The sequence below is a fragment of the Bubalus kerabau genome, chromosome 4 (assembly GCF_029407905.1).
Source record: "Bubalus kerabau isolate K-KA32 ecotype Philippines breed swamp buffalo chromosome 4, PCC_UOA_SB_1v2, whole genome shotgun sequence".
NCBI classification, from domain to species: Eukaryota; Metazoa; Chordata; class Mammalia; order Artiodactyla; family Bovidae; genus Bubalus; species Bubalus kerabau.
Window position 1 is genome coordinate 154,391,719 of NC_073627.1, and position 14,374 is coordinate 154,406,092.

General features: G+C 47.2%; 1 protein-coding gene across 2 annotated transcripts in view; it reads right to left on the bottom strand.

The window, feature by feature from the left end:
- The window catches only part of SYK (spleen associated tyrosine kinase), a 108,085-nt gene that overhangs the window by 49,305 nt on the left and 44,406 nt on the right, over positions 1–14,374 (bottom strand). For both annotated transcript variants that reach the window (XM_055579128.1, XM_055579129.1), the window contains exons 2-3: positions 7,936–8,364; positions 5,481–5,641 (exon numbers count right to left, since the gene is read on the bottom strand). In XM_055579128.1, coding sequence (XP_055435103.1) covers positions 5,481–5,641; positions 7,936–8,337 — 563 coding nt within the window. In that variant the 5' untranslated portion in view covers positions 8,338–8,364. The remainder of the gene's footprint in view (positions 1–5,480; positions 5,642–7,935; positions 8,365–14,374) is intronic.

Sequence of the window (14,374 nt, forward strand, 5' to 3'; positions counted from 1 at the left end):
GTAGAATTCTCAGATCAAGATGATGGTCCTAACTGCATAACACAGGAACTGTGTTACATGTTATGAGGCAGCCTGGGGGCCGGGGCGGTGTTTGGGGGAGAATGGATACATGTATATGTACGGCTGAGTCCCTTTGCTGTCCACCTGAAACTATCATAACATTTCTAATTGACTATACTTCAATACAAAATAAAACGTTTCTTAAAAAGATGCTGATTGAGCCCATGTCTCGTGACAGCCTGTTTCCTGGCTTGTAGACCATCATCATCTGGCTGTACACTTACATACATGACCTTGCCTCAGTGTGAGCAGGCAGAGAAAGTCCTGTCTCCTCCTTTTCGTATGCAATCCCATCATGGGGACCCATCTTTGTGGCTTTGTCTAAACCTAATCATCTCCCAAAGGCCCCACCTCCAAATCTCTTACACTGGGGGCTTGGGCTTCAACATATGAATCTGTGGGGACACAGCATTCAGCCCATTATAGCAGGTGATGAAAAGCTACCTCTAGAAATGCTGCAGGTGACTGTGGGGGTGGGGGATTCTGTAGACCACATTGTCTATTCCCTCTGTAGAGAGCCTTTATGCTTACATCCATTATTATCCAAGGACAGTATAATGTCTATCTTGGCCACGCTTCATAAAGCCACTCCTGAGCAGTCCCAGCAGCGCTGTGTGGACAGGAGACAAGGCAGAGAGTGGGCATTCTGAGTGACACGCCCTGGCACCATGCCTTACATGGGGAGAGCAGTGGGGCTTGGGGCCTGGGAGAGGCCCTGGACATGGATTTTGCTGCTGCTTCCTCTCAGGCTATGGTTTTTCCAGTAGTCATGTATGGGTATAAGAGTTGGACCATAAAGAAGGCTAAGTGCCAAAGAACTGATGCTTTTGAACTGTGGTTCAAAAGAGAAGACTCTTAAGAGTCCCTTGGACAGCAAGGAGATCAAACCAGTCCATTCTAAAGGAAATCAACCCTGAATATTCATTGGAAGGACTGATGATAGAGCTCCAATACTTTAGCCACCTGATGCAAAGAGCCAACCCCCTGGAAAAGATCCTGATTCTGGGAAAGACTGAAGGCAGGAGAAGGGGGTGACAGAGAATGAGATGGTTGGATGGCATCATTGACTCAATGGACATGAGTTTGAGCAAACTCTGGGAGATAGTGAGGACAGGGAAGCCTGGAATGCTACAGTCCATGGGGTTGCAGAGAGTTAGACATGACTGAGCAACTGAACGATAGCAATCTCTCTGTCCAAACACATCAGAGACCCTAAATTCCAGCCCTCATCTCCTCCTTGCCTGACAGTCCTGGGCAAGTTCCCTTGTGCCTAAGTCCTTGCTGCTGCTGCTGCTGCTGCTGCTAAGTCACTTCAGTTGTGTCCAACTCTGTGTGACCCCATAGATGGCAGCCCACCAGGCTCCCCTGTCCCTGGGATTCTCCAGGCAAGAACACTGGAGTGCGTTGCCATTTCCTTCTCCATGCATGAAAGTGAAAAGTGAAAGTGAAGTCGCTCATTGTGTCTGACTCTCAGCGACCCCATGGACCGCAGCCTACCAGGCTCCTCCATCCATGGGATTTTCCAGGCAAGCGTACTGGAGTGGGTTGCCATTGCCTTCTCCACCTAAGTCCTTGATTGAAAATCAAAGGATTTAGACCATTAGCAGTGAGGTCCCTCTTGGCTCAGAAGTTCTGCCACCACAAATGTACTTCATACCATAATTCAAGAGGAGGAAAAACTACAATCTGAGTTGGCCAGATTCCCCAGACACAATCATCTCAACAGTTAAGAGTCTTTGGACCATACCTTCTGCATTTTAAACTGCATTAGAGAGGATTTATAACCTCATTTAGGTCTCAGACATTTTAAGATATGGTTTCTGTGGGTGGCAAGAAAACTGTTTTTCTAAGATGGAGGCTGGGGATCGGCTCCATTGAACCACAACGCAGACCAGAGATTCCAGAGTGAATCTAATATTTTCACACTCGATTCTCCAAGATATTCCTAAATGGAAACTGTAAACTTTCAACATTAGCCATGGGTGTCCCTTGGCCTTTTATCCTATGTTCATTAATGACTCGACATCCACTTATATGTGTTAACCTTCTATGAAGCACTTTAACATTACGTGTGACCTATTCATGTGCTACCCATGTATGTATGAGTTGCTCAGTCATGTCTGACTCTTTTTGACCCCATGGACTGTAGCCCACCAGGCTCCTTTGTCCCTGGGATTCTCCAGGTAAGAATACTGGAGTGGATAGCCATTCCTTTCCCCAGGGGGTCTTCCTGACCCAGGGATTGAACCCGTGTCCCTACATTGCAGGCAGATTCTTTATTGTCTGAGCCACAATGAAGCCCATCATTAGGAATCACAGAGGATGGGTTCTGTTTCTGAATCTGAAAGCCTCCTACATTCTCAACATCTTCCATGTGCTGTGGGCGTGTTCCAGGTAAGATCTGCCAGTCTTGGCAAGTCTTAGACAGGGTGGAACAGGAAACAAGCACCTCTGAGCCGGTATGAAGAGGTTGGTGGGGGTATAAGAAGCACATGGTGGTCATGGGTGGCCAACTGGAGCCAAACCATGTCCAGAGGGCTGGGAATGGACCTACATAAGAACTGCAAGTAATGATGAGCTGGATCATCAGCCCTCAGTGATAAAATCAAGCAGCAAGATGAGATTGGACAAGGAACTGTAAACATCAGGGTAAGAGAAGGTTGGTGCTGAAATTGGCCTCTTCCCCAGGGTCACTGGGGACAAGAGAGGAAGCAAATGAACTGATGCTCCCAATAATAAGGGCCCGAATGCACAGGAGAGACACAGAGCCCAGCCACGCTGGTGCAGCCACCAGCACCCATGTCACTCCTCCTTCCAACATTAATTAAAGGCAGTTCTTGTGCTCAGACATGAGAAGGTGAAGGCTTTTAAATCTCTGCAGAAAACTGGACATCATACTTTGGTTTAAATGTATATAAACGCACACAAGTGGGCCTGGTGAGCCTGCTCACTTTCGTTCCTCTGCACTGGCTCTTTCTACACCCAGCCAGATGGGTCCCCATGAACTTCAATTGTATCTGCCCTAACATCTTCCCAAAAGTAGATGTACTGATTTGCCCAAAGAAAAGTCTTCTAATACTGGAGAGCCCACAGTGGCCTGGCCCCTATCCTCCATCCATACCCCCCACACTCTGTACCATCCACAGTGGCCTCATGGTGGCCTCACTCTCCGAGCACACTCCTGCCTCTGGGAACCCACACAGGCTTTTCCCTCAATCAGGATGGCTCCTGGCTGCCCTCAGGTCTCTGCTCAAATGTCTCCTTCATAGCAAGGCCCCTTCTGATTACCCAGCATAAAACAGAATCCCAGACCACCAATCACAGCAAGTTCTAGTCCCTTCCTTAAATGCGCCAATGCACTGTGCAGCTCTTGTTCAATTGTTCAGTGTCTACTTTTGCCAGTGAGATGTGGACTTCACAAGGCAGAGATCTCCATCTCCAAAGTCCAAGATGGAGTCAGCATCTAGCACCTCACACAACTCTGAAAGTGTAGTCACTCAGGCATGTCTTACTCTTTGTGACCCTATGGACTGTAACCCACCAGGCTCCTCTGTCCATGGGATTCTCCAGGCAAGAATACTGGAGTGGGTAGCCATTCCCTCCTCCAGTGGATCATCCTGATCCAGGGATCGAACCCGGGTCTCCTGCATTTCAGGCAGATTCTTTACCATCTGAACCATGAGGGAAGCCCAAGAACACACACAGCTGTGGACATTGGTAAATGCTAGTCCACAGATGGACAAGTTCATTTAAATTATGGGAAAGTGTGGAGGAGACACATTCTTTAGGGAAACCTGAATGAGGCTCGAGAAGACTCAGTAGGAAGGTCTCCATAGCTGTGGGGCTGTTCCACGGTGGGTGCCCCCTGTGGCACCCCCTTGTCTAGGTCGGAAGAAGGCAGCCTCCTTGAGTGCAGCTGCTCCCCAGTGAGCCTGAGAGCAGGCTTCTGAACTGGCAAGAAGGCAGGAGGCCTTGCTGTCTGGATAATACAACTTAAGGCTGACTTAACCCACAGGCGGCCATAGGCCCAGTCCCATGACATGTGTGTTGGAAATTACTCTTAAGAAGGTGGTGAAAGTCCAAACCTCATGGGAAATGAGCCAAGAGGTGCCACACTGAGGGGAAAATGTCTTCCTGCTCCAGGATCTCTACCAGTGGCTGTTATTGCATCCACTAAGCATCATCCCAGTCACCTTGGGTGCCCACTCGGGCTGCTCTATGCTTGCTTTTAGGATCACTTTTTAAAAAAAGTATTGTGTTTAAGATCACCTCACCTCTTAAATAAAAGGGATTATGGTAAAGTCGGGCTGGAATCCCTGGTGGCTCAGATGGTAAAGAATCTGCCTGCAGTGCAGGAGATTGGGGTTTGATTCCTGGATGGGGAAGATTCCCTGGAGAAGGGAATGGCTTCGGAATTCTTGCCTGGAGAATTTCATGGATGGAGGAGCCTGGTGGGCTGTAGTCCACAGGTTGCAAAGAGTTGGACACAACCGAGCAACTAAATTTACTTTGATTCTTTAAATAGATGGATACTCAGAGAAAACACTTTTATTTATAGGAAAAATTTAAAACACCAGCTGGGTGTGTCTCCACATTCTTGGTTACAGGGCTAACACTGCTATGTAACTGTCCAAGGCCAGGATGGGGCACCCAGTCGGCATGGCTAGGGTGTGATCACTGAGTAGTGACAAGCACAGGTGAGCATACCTCCATCCCCTTGGTCACAGCATCTCAGGGGAATGAGATCAACACCTGTCTGAGACAGCTCCTTGCCTTCTCTGGACCACCAGCCCTGCCCTGAGGTGACCTGCATCTCCAGCAGCTCCAGGATTGAGGTGCACTGAACATTGAGAATAATAGTGAGCAGGGCTTGGGATGTACACCTCATTTCTGAGATTATGAGGCCAGAGTTCATACACCTGCTTGTGATCAAGTTCCTGTGCTAACCTTTCATATGAGTGGCTATCAGAAAATTTTCTTTTCTATCTGCCCCATTGGCATGTCTCTCCAAGTAAAAAGAGAAGCAAAGTCTGAGATCTTGAGGCAAATGTGAGCAAACATATTGCACTGTTTTTTAACATGGGTGGATGCATACTATTACACATCCCATGTTTGTCATTAAAAGCAGAATATGTGGCTGAAAAGACTTTCTTAACTGATGTCCCTCAGTGCCCAAGAAGAGGGTTCACTTTGGGGCCAGACTGAGCAAAACAAATGCTGAATTACATGAGATGGCTTCAATTTGAGCTGTCATATGAAATTTCTTAATTTCATATGACAACCAACATGCGTGTCTCAGTTGATAGCACATGATCCCTCTCCGAGGTCACCAGGAGTTCAGGGGTGGGAGGGCTGAGTGACTCCTAACTGTCCAAGCAGGCCTGGTGCCAGTGGCTGAAGGGAAAAGACACAATACTTACAAGAACTTTCCATTCGTCTTTGATCCTATCAGGACAATCTGCTCAGATTCATCCCGAGAGATTTTTCCATGGAACCAGGGCATTTTTTCATGGGCTGTGGTGGCAATCAGTTTCTCCAGCTGAGGTTTCTGGCTGATGATGGCCTGCTCAAGAGCTTGACCCTGTCAGGAGGAGAGGAGATGGAGCCATAATAAGCGAAAGTGACAAGAAAGACACATGAAGCAGGTCCAATCTGACCTAAGTCCTGAAAACGGTAAAATGAAATCACATCTGTTTGTTTGTTCATTCAATAAAGAAAGTTAATAGACCTTGTATGTTAAAGTATCTTCAAGTGTATAACTAACAAAATATATTTTAGAATACAGAGGCTGGCCTTTGTAAAGACACATCGGGCTTTAGAAACCACCAGGAATAATCCATGAAGTCTAGAGGATGGGCCTCCAGCCCTCTCCCAATCAATCACCTCCTAGAACTGACTGTTTTATATTAGACCCTGATCATTTAATGATAATCTGGAAGCCTTAAGATGTGTGCAAGCAAAGAGACATGCTTTTTTTCTGTCTTCCCCTAAAAGGCTTCAGGCTAAGTGTTTACACATGCTGCTGCCTATAACTGCAGATGTGGTCACAGAAAAAAGAGAGAAATCTTGACAATGCAGAAATGACAACATGGAAAACAAGAATGAGAAGGAGGCTGACAGCTGGGTGAATTAACTTCCTAATCATACTTAGTGGCAGAGAAATAGACACCTATTACAGTAGTAAATGAAGAACACAAGTCGATGATTCAAAGTTATAAAAAGAACCAGAAGAAGTGAAAATAAAAACATAACCAACCCCTGAGGCGAGGGAAGAGAGGAGGGGAGGTAGAAGGGAAGGTGAACCTGAACATTTTGTCATGCTTCATAGATGGGATAAAAAACAAAAGCAGTAACAGCTACATACCAAGAAGGTAACCAGTTCAAAGTTAGCAAAGAGCAAAAGCAACAGAGTGTGGAATACTACTCAGCCACAATAAAGAAGGGACCACTGACACATAACTGGCTCACAAATGTGTTATACTGGGTGTGAGCAACCAGTCTGAAAAGGCTACATGCTGTGTGAGTCCATTTGCATGACATTCTGGACAAGGCAAAACTATAGGGACAGAAATCAGGTAAGGGGTTGCCAGGGGCTGGAGTCGGGGGTGATCCTGAGGGTGCTTGATGGGTGATGGACCTGTTGTGTATCTTGATTGGGGCTGGGTGTGGGGCTACGTGATGTCACCTGTTTGTTAAAAAAAAATCATAGAACTGTATACTCAAAAGGGATGAATTTTCATAGTGTGTAAATTATACCTCACTGATTAAAAGAGTAAAAGGATGGTCTAAGTCTTGGTGCCAGGGACCAGTTTCGTGGAATGTAATTTTCCCATTGACCTATGGGGGATGGTTTCTGGATGATTCAATCACATTACAGTTATGGTGAGCTTATTTCTAGTATTACGACAACAGCTCCACCTCAGATCATCAGGCATTGGATCCTGGAGGACCCCTGGAATAAATCATATCCAATAAATACTAGTGAAAAGTATAGAATCCATAGTATTGGTCTGCAAGACTGAATTCAGTGCAGAGCATATTATAGGAGTAAAGGAGTGAGTGGATAGAATCTTCAAAAAGCCTTTACTGTTATCCACCTGTATATATAAAAAGCATACATTCAAAAAGTGCAAGGAAATGGTTCAACACGTGAGTCCGATCAGAAGACTGTCAACCAGCCTGGAGCCTCCTGATACCACGTGCTATGGAGAGTGTGGCGGGAATGTAAGTTGTCACAACCTCTGGGACCTTTTTGGATGACAACCTGTCATCACATCCAAATCCCTCACTGTGTTCAATCCAACCAGTTTGGGGTTACCCTGCTGATATTGATAAAAGGTTCGGAGAATGTTAGGGGGGGCATTGTTTATAAACAATGAAGGTGTCTACCAATATGTGCTAGTAAAATAAATTATAGTCCACAGGAGGGACTATCAGATGGCCAGTAAGGGGCTGATTTAGCTGTGTGCTTGTTGACATGGAAAATTCTGGAAGAGATGTTAGGAAGGGGTAAAATCAAGTGCCAATCAGTGTGTTCAGTATGACCCTCTTAGGTAAATAAAAACAAGTATTTGCCCAGTGATCCTGCTTTGAAAGGGCCCAGCATGAATTGGGTGACAGTGGTTTCCTGTGGTGGAGAAACCCACATTGCTGGCACAAAGGGGCCCACCCTCTCAAGCGTGACCACAAAAGAGGAAAGGCTGCCTTCTTGGAGTGAGACATTTGGGGGCCCATGTTGATGACTAAGGAGAAGGTGGCTTATCTGAAGCACCACTGCATAGCTCTTATGCAACTGGGTGCCCGTGTGGAATTCCAGGGCCCCTGTGAGCAATAAGACCCTTCATCACACCTGCCAGAGGACCGCCCGCCACCCACCTGTAGGTTCCACGTCTGTTTCACGTATTCTCGGATGAGGTTCTCCTTCAAGTCCTCAAAGGGGCCAGTCTTGGGCTGCACCCCTGGCGGCCGGTTGAAGGGCTTCTTGAGGAGGCAGATGAGGCCATCCAGCTCCTGGGTGTGGTAGTGGCAAAGCTCGGCTGGACTGCCATGGGCCCGGCCACCCGTGATGGCATAGGTGCCATTCAGCTCCCTCTCGATGGTGTAGTGATGTGCCTTTCTGTCATGTGCCACTGACAGGGCGAAGCCACCCAGGTAGTTGCGGCTCTGGCGCAGCAGGTAAAGCCCATCGCTCATGCCCCCCTGGACCAGGTAGTCTTCCGCCTCCTCCCGAGTGATGTTGCCGAAGAAGAAGGGCAGGTTGTTGGCGCCGTCACCCATGCCTGCGCCTTTCCTTCAGGTGTCCACCTGGCAAAACAGAGATCAGGCAGTGGTCAAGACCCGAAAGGCAAGACATTGTTAGAGGACACGCCCTCCAGCCCTGGAGGAAAGTCCTCCAGTCAGCGGGATGCTCTTCCTTCTGGGACTTGGGTCTAGAGCCCGAGCTAATCTGCCCTCTTCCTTTCTGCCCACATAACCATTAGATTTTCAAACACATCCTCTCAATATTGAACCAAAAAACAGAGCATTGGACCAATGTGGCCAAATCAAGCTCTCTGTCTCTCTTTTTTTGTTGTTGTTGTTGTAAACAAAGAATTATAAGAGACAAACTAAAAAGAGAAGTTCTCCTGCAAAATAAGACTCAGGAGCTGTCACTCCGGTCACCGGGACATAGGGACAGAACCCAGAGGAGTCCATTGCTCTCTGGAGATGGAGATGGCTGTCAAGACCACTCATGTTGGTCAGTTACCTGCAGTGAAGATGTTACTGGACTCCTTTTACATAAACACTGAGGGACTACTGTGTCATATACTGTAGTTGGACCCCAGAGAGCTGAGCACTGGCCATGTTTATATATCACATCAAACCTTTGGGTGGGAGGTAGGACAGGCAAGCAGTTGCCCTGAGGCATGAAAAGTGTCATCCTCCCGAAACCCCAGGCCTCAGTAACATGCAGACCCCTCCCTGCTCTCCTCCATACCACTTCCTGGAACCCACCTTGTACCAAACACATGGCTGATATTGAACACATCGTGTAGGTTCCACATTTGATAAAGACATCTGTCACAAAAAAGCTACCTCTTGCACTAAACAGACACACACTTCAGAAGAGAAATGTGAAGATGATTTGACAGGAAAATTGTTTGATCAGTTGTGGTTGTAGATGAGAAGAATCTAAATTACCAGTCTAAAAAGTATACAACAGGGTAAACCAAAAGCGGCTTGTCATCAATGGAAAAGTATCTAGATGACTACATCTGTACACTGAGAGAGCAAAGCACACACCCCTTCATGTTACACACGCACACACACACACACGACACATTCAGAGACACAGATACACAAACACCTGTACACACACATGATTACATGAAACAGTTTCTTCTCAATAGGAATTACCTTAAAAGGACCATAGAACGTAATACCTGCCTGGTAGAGGTAAAATTTTTCTCCAGGTAATATTGCCAAATCAGTATTTCTCAGTGAGCACCTCCCCCCCCCCCAAAAAAAGACATAGGTTTTATTATAATTTGGTTGTACAAATAATTTTCTTGCTTACTTCTCTTAATATTTGACTATCTATCATTAATTTTTCTTTGTGGAAGTTTCTAAACATTCATTGCTCAGCAAGGTTTTGTTTTCTCTTAAAAGTACAGCTCATATTTTCTCTTAAGGCAAAGACATCTGCTATTAACCAAAAGTCCTCTCTGGAAAGACAGTGAGTAGACATGTCTTTCCAGAACAATATTTCTCTTCTGCTGCTTTCTCCTTCTCAGGCTAATAACCCGTCTGTGCCGTCTGTGTTACAAGTTCAGCCCCCTCTCCACGGTGATGGCCCTCACACTCCTTTCTCATGCTCTGCTCTGTTCTTGCAATGGGGCTTTCAGGTCCTCACCTGCCATGTGCTGTGAGCCCACCTGCCTTTCTAGCTCCTGTCCCCTGCAGCCCATCAGTTTTCCAGCTTCCATGTGCCTGCACATCACCTGAACTCCGTTAAGAGCAGGGACCAGCCTCGCTGCAGTGCCAGCAATCTGGGTGATGTTGAAGCTGGCTCTGACTGCATCTGAGGCTGTGATTTCCATGTACCACTTGCCTACCTTCCAAAGCCCAGGCGTTACCCACAGTCCTTTGAGAATACTTGTTTTTCTCTTGGGCTTATTTTTAAAATGGCTTTGGCATGTGTTCTGTTTCTCTGTATCCCTTATACATGTATGTAAAATTGCTTCCATCGTGTCCAATTCTTTGACACCCTCTGGATTGTAGCCCTCCAGGCTCCTCTGTCCATGGGATTCTCCAGGCAAGAATACTGGAGTGGGTTGCCATGCCCTCCTCCAGGGGATCTTCTTGACCCAGGGATTGAACCTACATCTCATGTTTCCAGCATTGGCAAGCATGTTATTTACCACTAGCGCCACCTGGGAAGCCCCTATATCTCTTCCCACTGGCTCTTTAACGCATCTCCCCAACTGCACAGCTGTAAGCATCGCTGCCCTCCCCTTCCCTTTGAGGCTCTCCCCTCTTATTCCTGCTTCATCTGCCCCATATCCACACAGTTCCCTACAGCTCACCCTACCCTTCTCTTCCTGTCAGCTTCATTCCTAGCAGGCTCAGTCCACAGGCCATGGCTGCCCCCTCCTGTTTCCTGGCTCACACACTCCCTCTGCTTGGGTCACACACCATCTTGCACACCTGCCTCAGATGCACCCTTACTCTCAGCTGTTCCTACTTCTAGGGACTTTTTACAGAGCTGCCATCCAGCATTAGGCTCAACGAAAACCATTAAGTCTTCAAAAACAATATTGTGTTAATAAGTATTTTTAATTTATACAAACCTTTAACCACTATCATTTTTAAAATTCATCAGTTTGCCACTAACATTTACATCGGTGCTGGCCGTCTGCTGTGAATCCCACATTGAAGTGAATGAATGTGACAAGACAGGAGACAGGCAGAAAGGCAGCCTGCCAGGCCCATCCTCCAGGCCCCAAGTGGGAGGCTCCTGAATGACTCCGATGGAGCATGGCAGGCTCAGCCTCAGCAGGTGGCACTTCTCTGGCTTCCCTGGGAGAGCAAAGCCTGGCTGCCCTCGGTGTGAGCAGTGTCTGGCCGAGTAGCCCTTTTCTGATGGTGTGATTTCCTGTGCCGGAGGTGACACCGAGCGAGGGCCTGACGAAGATGCACTGGGCCGTTGCTCTCGGTGGTGGTTTTGACAGTGGAGATGGTTTATTGCAAGGACAGCTTAAGGAAGATTCTTGGGCTATTTAATTTGGAGGGTGGACAACGTCTGTGATGCTCTTCTTATGCCTTCTTCAGACAGCTCCCAGCAGCACCCACCCGACACCTTCTCCATAACACAGGCTTGGTGATGCGCGATGGTCCCCTCTGCTGTAGTCACTGTGCCCAGAAGCTGCATCCCCACCCTGCTGTTCTCAGCCCTGCTCCTCAGACAGTAGCTCTCGTTCACTTTGCTAAAGCGGTACAGACAGCGCCTTCCCCACTGCGATGCTCCCCTCTCCGCCTGCGCTCTCTCACAGGCACTGCTTGAATCTTCCATTTCCCTGGACCCCAGGGGAAATCTGTAGCTCAAACTCTGTCTAACACCCACTAGGATAATATGCCTTCCAGGGTAATAGGATAATATCCCTGGGGCTTCCCAGGGGGTGCAGTGGTAAAGAATCCATGCAGAAGGTGCAAGAGATGCGGGTTCTACCCCAGGGTGAGGAAGATCCCCTTGAAGGAGAAAATGGCAACCCATTCCAGTCTTCTTGCCTGGGAAATTCCATGGACAGAGGAGCCTGGTGGGCTACAGCCCATGGGACCACAAAAAGTCAAATACGACTGAGTGACTAACAACAAGGGTAATATTCTCCTCGACAGTGCCTAGAACTTGCTACCTGTTTTTTGTCTATTTCAACTTTCCCAGTTATTTTTTGCCATGTGTGAAACCACTTTATTCTAAAGTTCAAAAACTGAGAAACAAAAAAGGCCATTGGTCTCTATGGACCAGGCCCTTTTGCTGCTGCTGCTGCTAAGTTGCTTCAGTTGTGTCCAACTCTGTGTGACCCCATAGACGGCAGCCCATCAGGCTCCACCATCCCTGGGATTCTCCAGGCAAGAACACTGGAGTGGGTTGCCATTTCCTTCTCCACCAGGCCCTTCAACTCCTCCCAAACACCCCCAGCACCTCAGCTGGTGCATACCTGCATAGATAGCTCTTGAGTAAGGGGAGGCTTTATGCTATTGCCAGATGAGAGCCTCAAAACATTGCAGCACTGGGGAGAGTTGGATTGGGAGTTTGGGACTAGCGGATGCAAACTATTCTATGTGGAAGGGATAAACAACAAGGCCCTATTGTATAGAACAGGGAACTATATTCAATGTCCTGTAGTAAACTATAATAAAAAAAGAAGATGAAAAAGAATGTGTGTATAAGTATAGCTGAATCACTTTGCTGTATACCTGAGGTTAATACGACATTGTAAATCAGCTACACTTCAGCTTAAAAGCAAAACCTCAAAACACTGCAGCCTCACTGGCTCTTTGTGGCTTTTTATGACACATGTTCAAGGTGGATTTCACACCAAGAAAATGTTTTATAACATGAAATAATGTTTTGTGATTCCTGGGGTAGCCCATTCCTCTTCCCAGCTTAAGTTGCTCTCCAGAGCACATCTCCATGGGTGACAACCTTTTAATATGTGGTAATCTGCTATTGAAGACAGATTCTTGTCTTGGTCCTCCCACCAGAGTGCCAGCTCTGGGAGGTGAGAAGAGAAAGATTTTGTTCACTGCCCTGTCCTGATGCCTGGAACAGCTCCTGGTATATGGCAGGTGGTCAAACTATTTGTTGACTAATAGGCATTGTGACTTAAGTGGAGACTTAAGTGGAGAAGGCAATGGCACCCCACTCCAGTACTCTTGCCTGGAAAATCCCATGGACAGAAGAGCCTGGTAGGCTTCAGTCCATGGGGTTGCTGAGTCGGACATGACTGAGCGACTTCACTTTCACTTTTCACTTTCATGCATTGGAGAAGGAAATGGCAACCCACTCCAGTGTTCTTGCCTGGAGAATCCCAGGGACAGCAGAGCCTGGTAGGCTGCTGTCTATAAGGTTGCACAGAGTCAAACACGACTGATGTGACTTAACAGCAGCAGCAGGCATTGTGATGTTGTTGTTTAGTTGCTAAGTCATGTTCGACTCTTTGTGACCCCATGGATTGTAGCACACCAGGCTCCTCTGTCTATGGGATTTCCCAAGCAAAAATACTGGAGTGAGTTGCCATTTCCTTTCCCAAGGGATCTTCCCAACCCAGGGATCAAACCTGTGTCTCCTGCATTGACAGGTGGATTCTTTACTGCTGAGCCACCAGGGAAGCCCGAGGTATTATAATGGGAAGAACAAGTCTGACTCCATATTGGGTCTATTTCTCTTTAACCTTTGTTGCTTTGGCTTTGAGCAGTCTCTAAAAGGATGCTGCCTATAGCTTAAGTAAAAGTTGTGTCTGACTCTTTTTGACCCCATGGACTATACAGTCCATGGAATTCTCCAGGCTAGAATACTTGACTGGTTAACCATTCCCTTCTCCAGGGGATCTTTCCCAACTCGGGGATTGAACCCAGGTCTTCCTCATTGCAGGCAGATTCTTTACCAACTGAGCCACAAGGGAAGCCCAATAACTTAATGTACACATAATAACCCACCTCTGGGAACCCTACCTCCCATGCCTAAGCATTAAGCTAAAATATCTTTGGTTAGCTCACAGGAAATATCTTGACCTGGTCAACCTGTGAATGACTACAGGAAAGAAGAAATTAGCACATCCCCTGCAGTCGGACCGGAACCAGGAAATATTTGCAACAACTTAGCGCCAAATTCTTTTTATCTTCTCACCGCCCCGCTTTGCTCTAGAAGAGAAACTAGCATCCAAACCCCAGCAAGATGGGGACACTACTCCACCATCTTCTCGGTCTGAATAAAGCTGCTATTCCTTGTCCCTACACCTCGTGCTCAACTTATTGGCCTGCGGTGTGGCGATCTCGGGCTTGGTAACCGTATGATTAAGTGAAAGCAGCTTTCAAAATAATGTGTCCAGAGTAATCCAGTTTTGCTTTTAAAAGGTTGTATGTATGAAAGTACATAATAATATACAGCTGGAGAGTGGGAAAGGAGAGAGAAGGTCTGAGGGGACGGTGGGGATGGAGGAAGGGCTGTGGCTGGGTTTACTGGCCTCTTCTGTATTTTCTGTCAAAGTGTCCACTCTGCCCCCTCCTCTTCTGCCTACCATCCTCTGCCTGGCCTTTACTCCATGCTCCATGA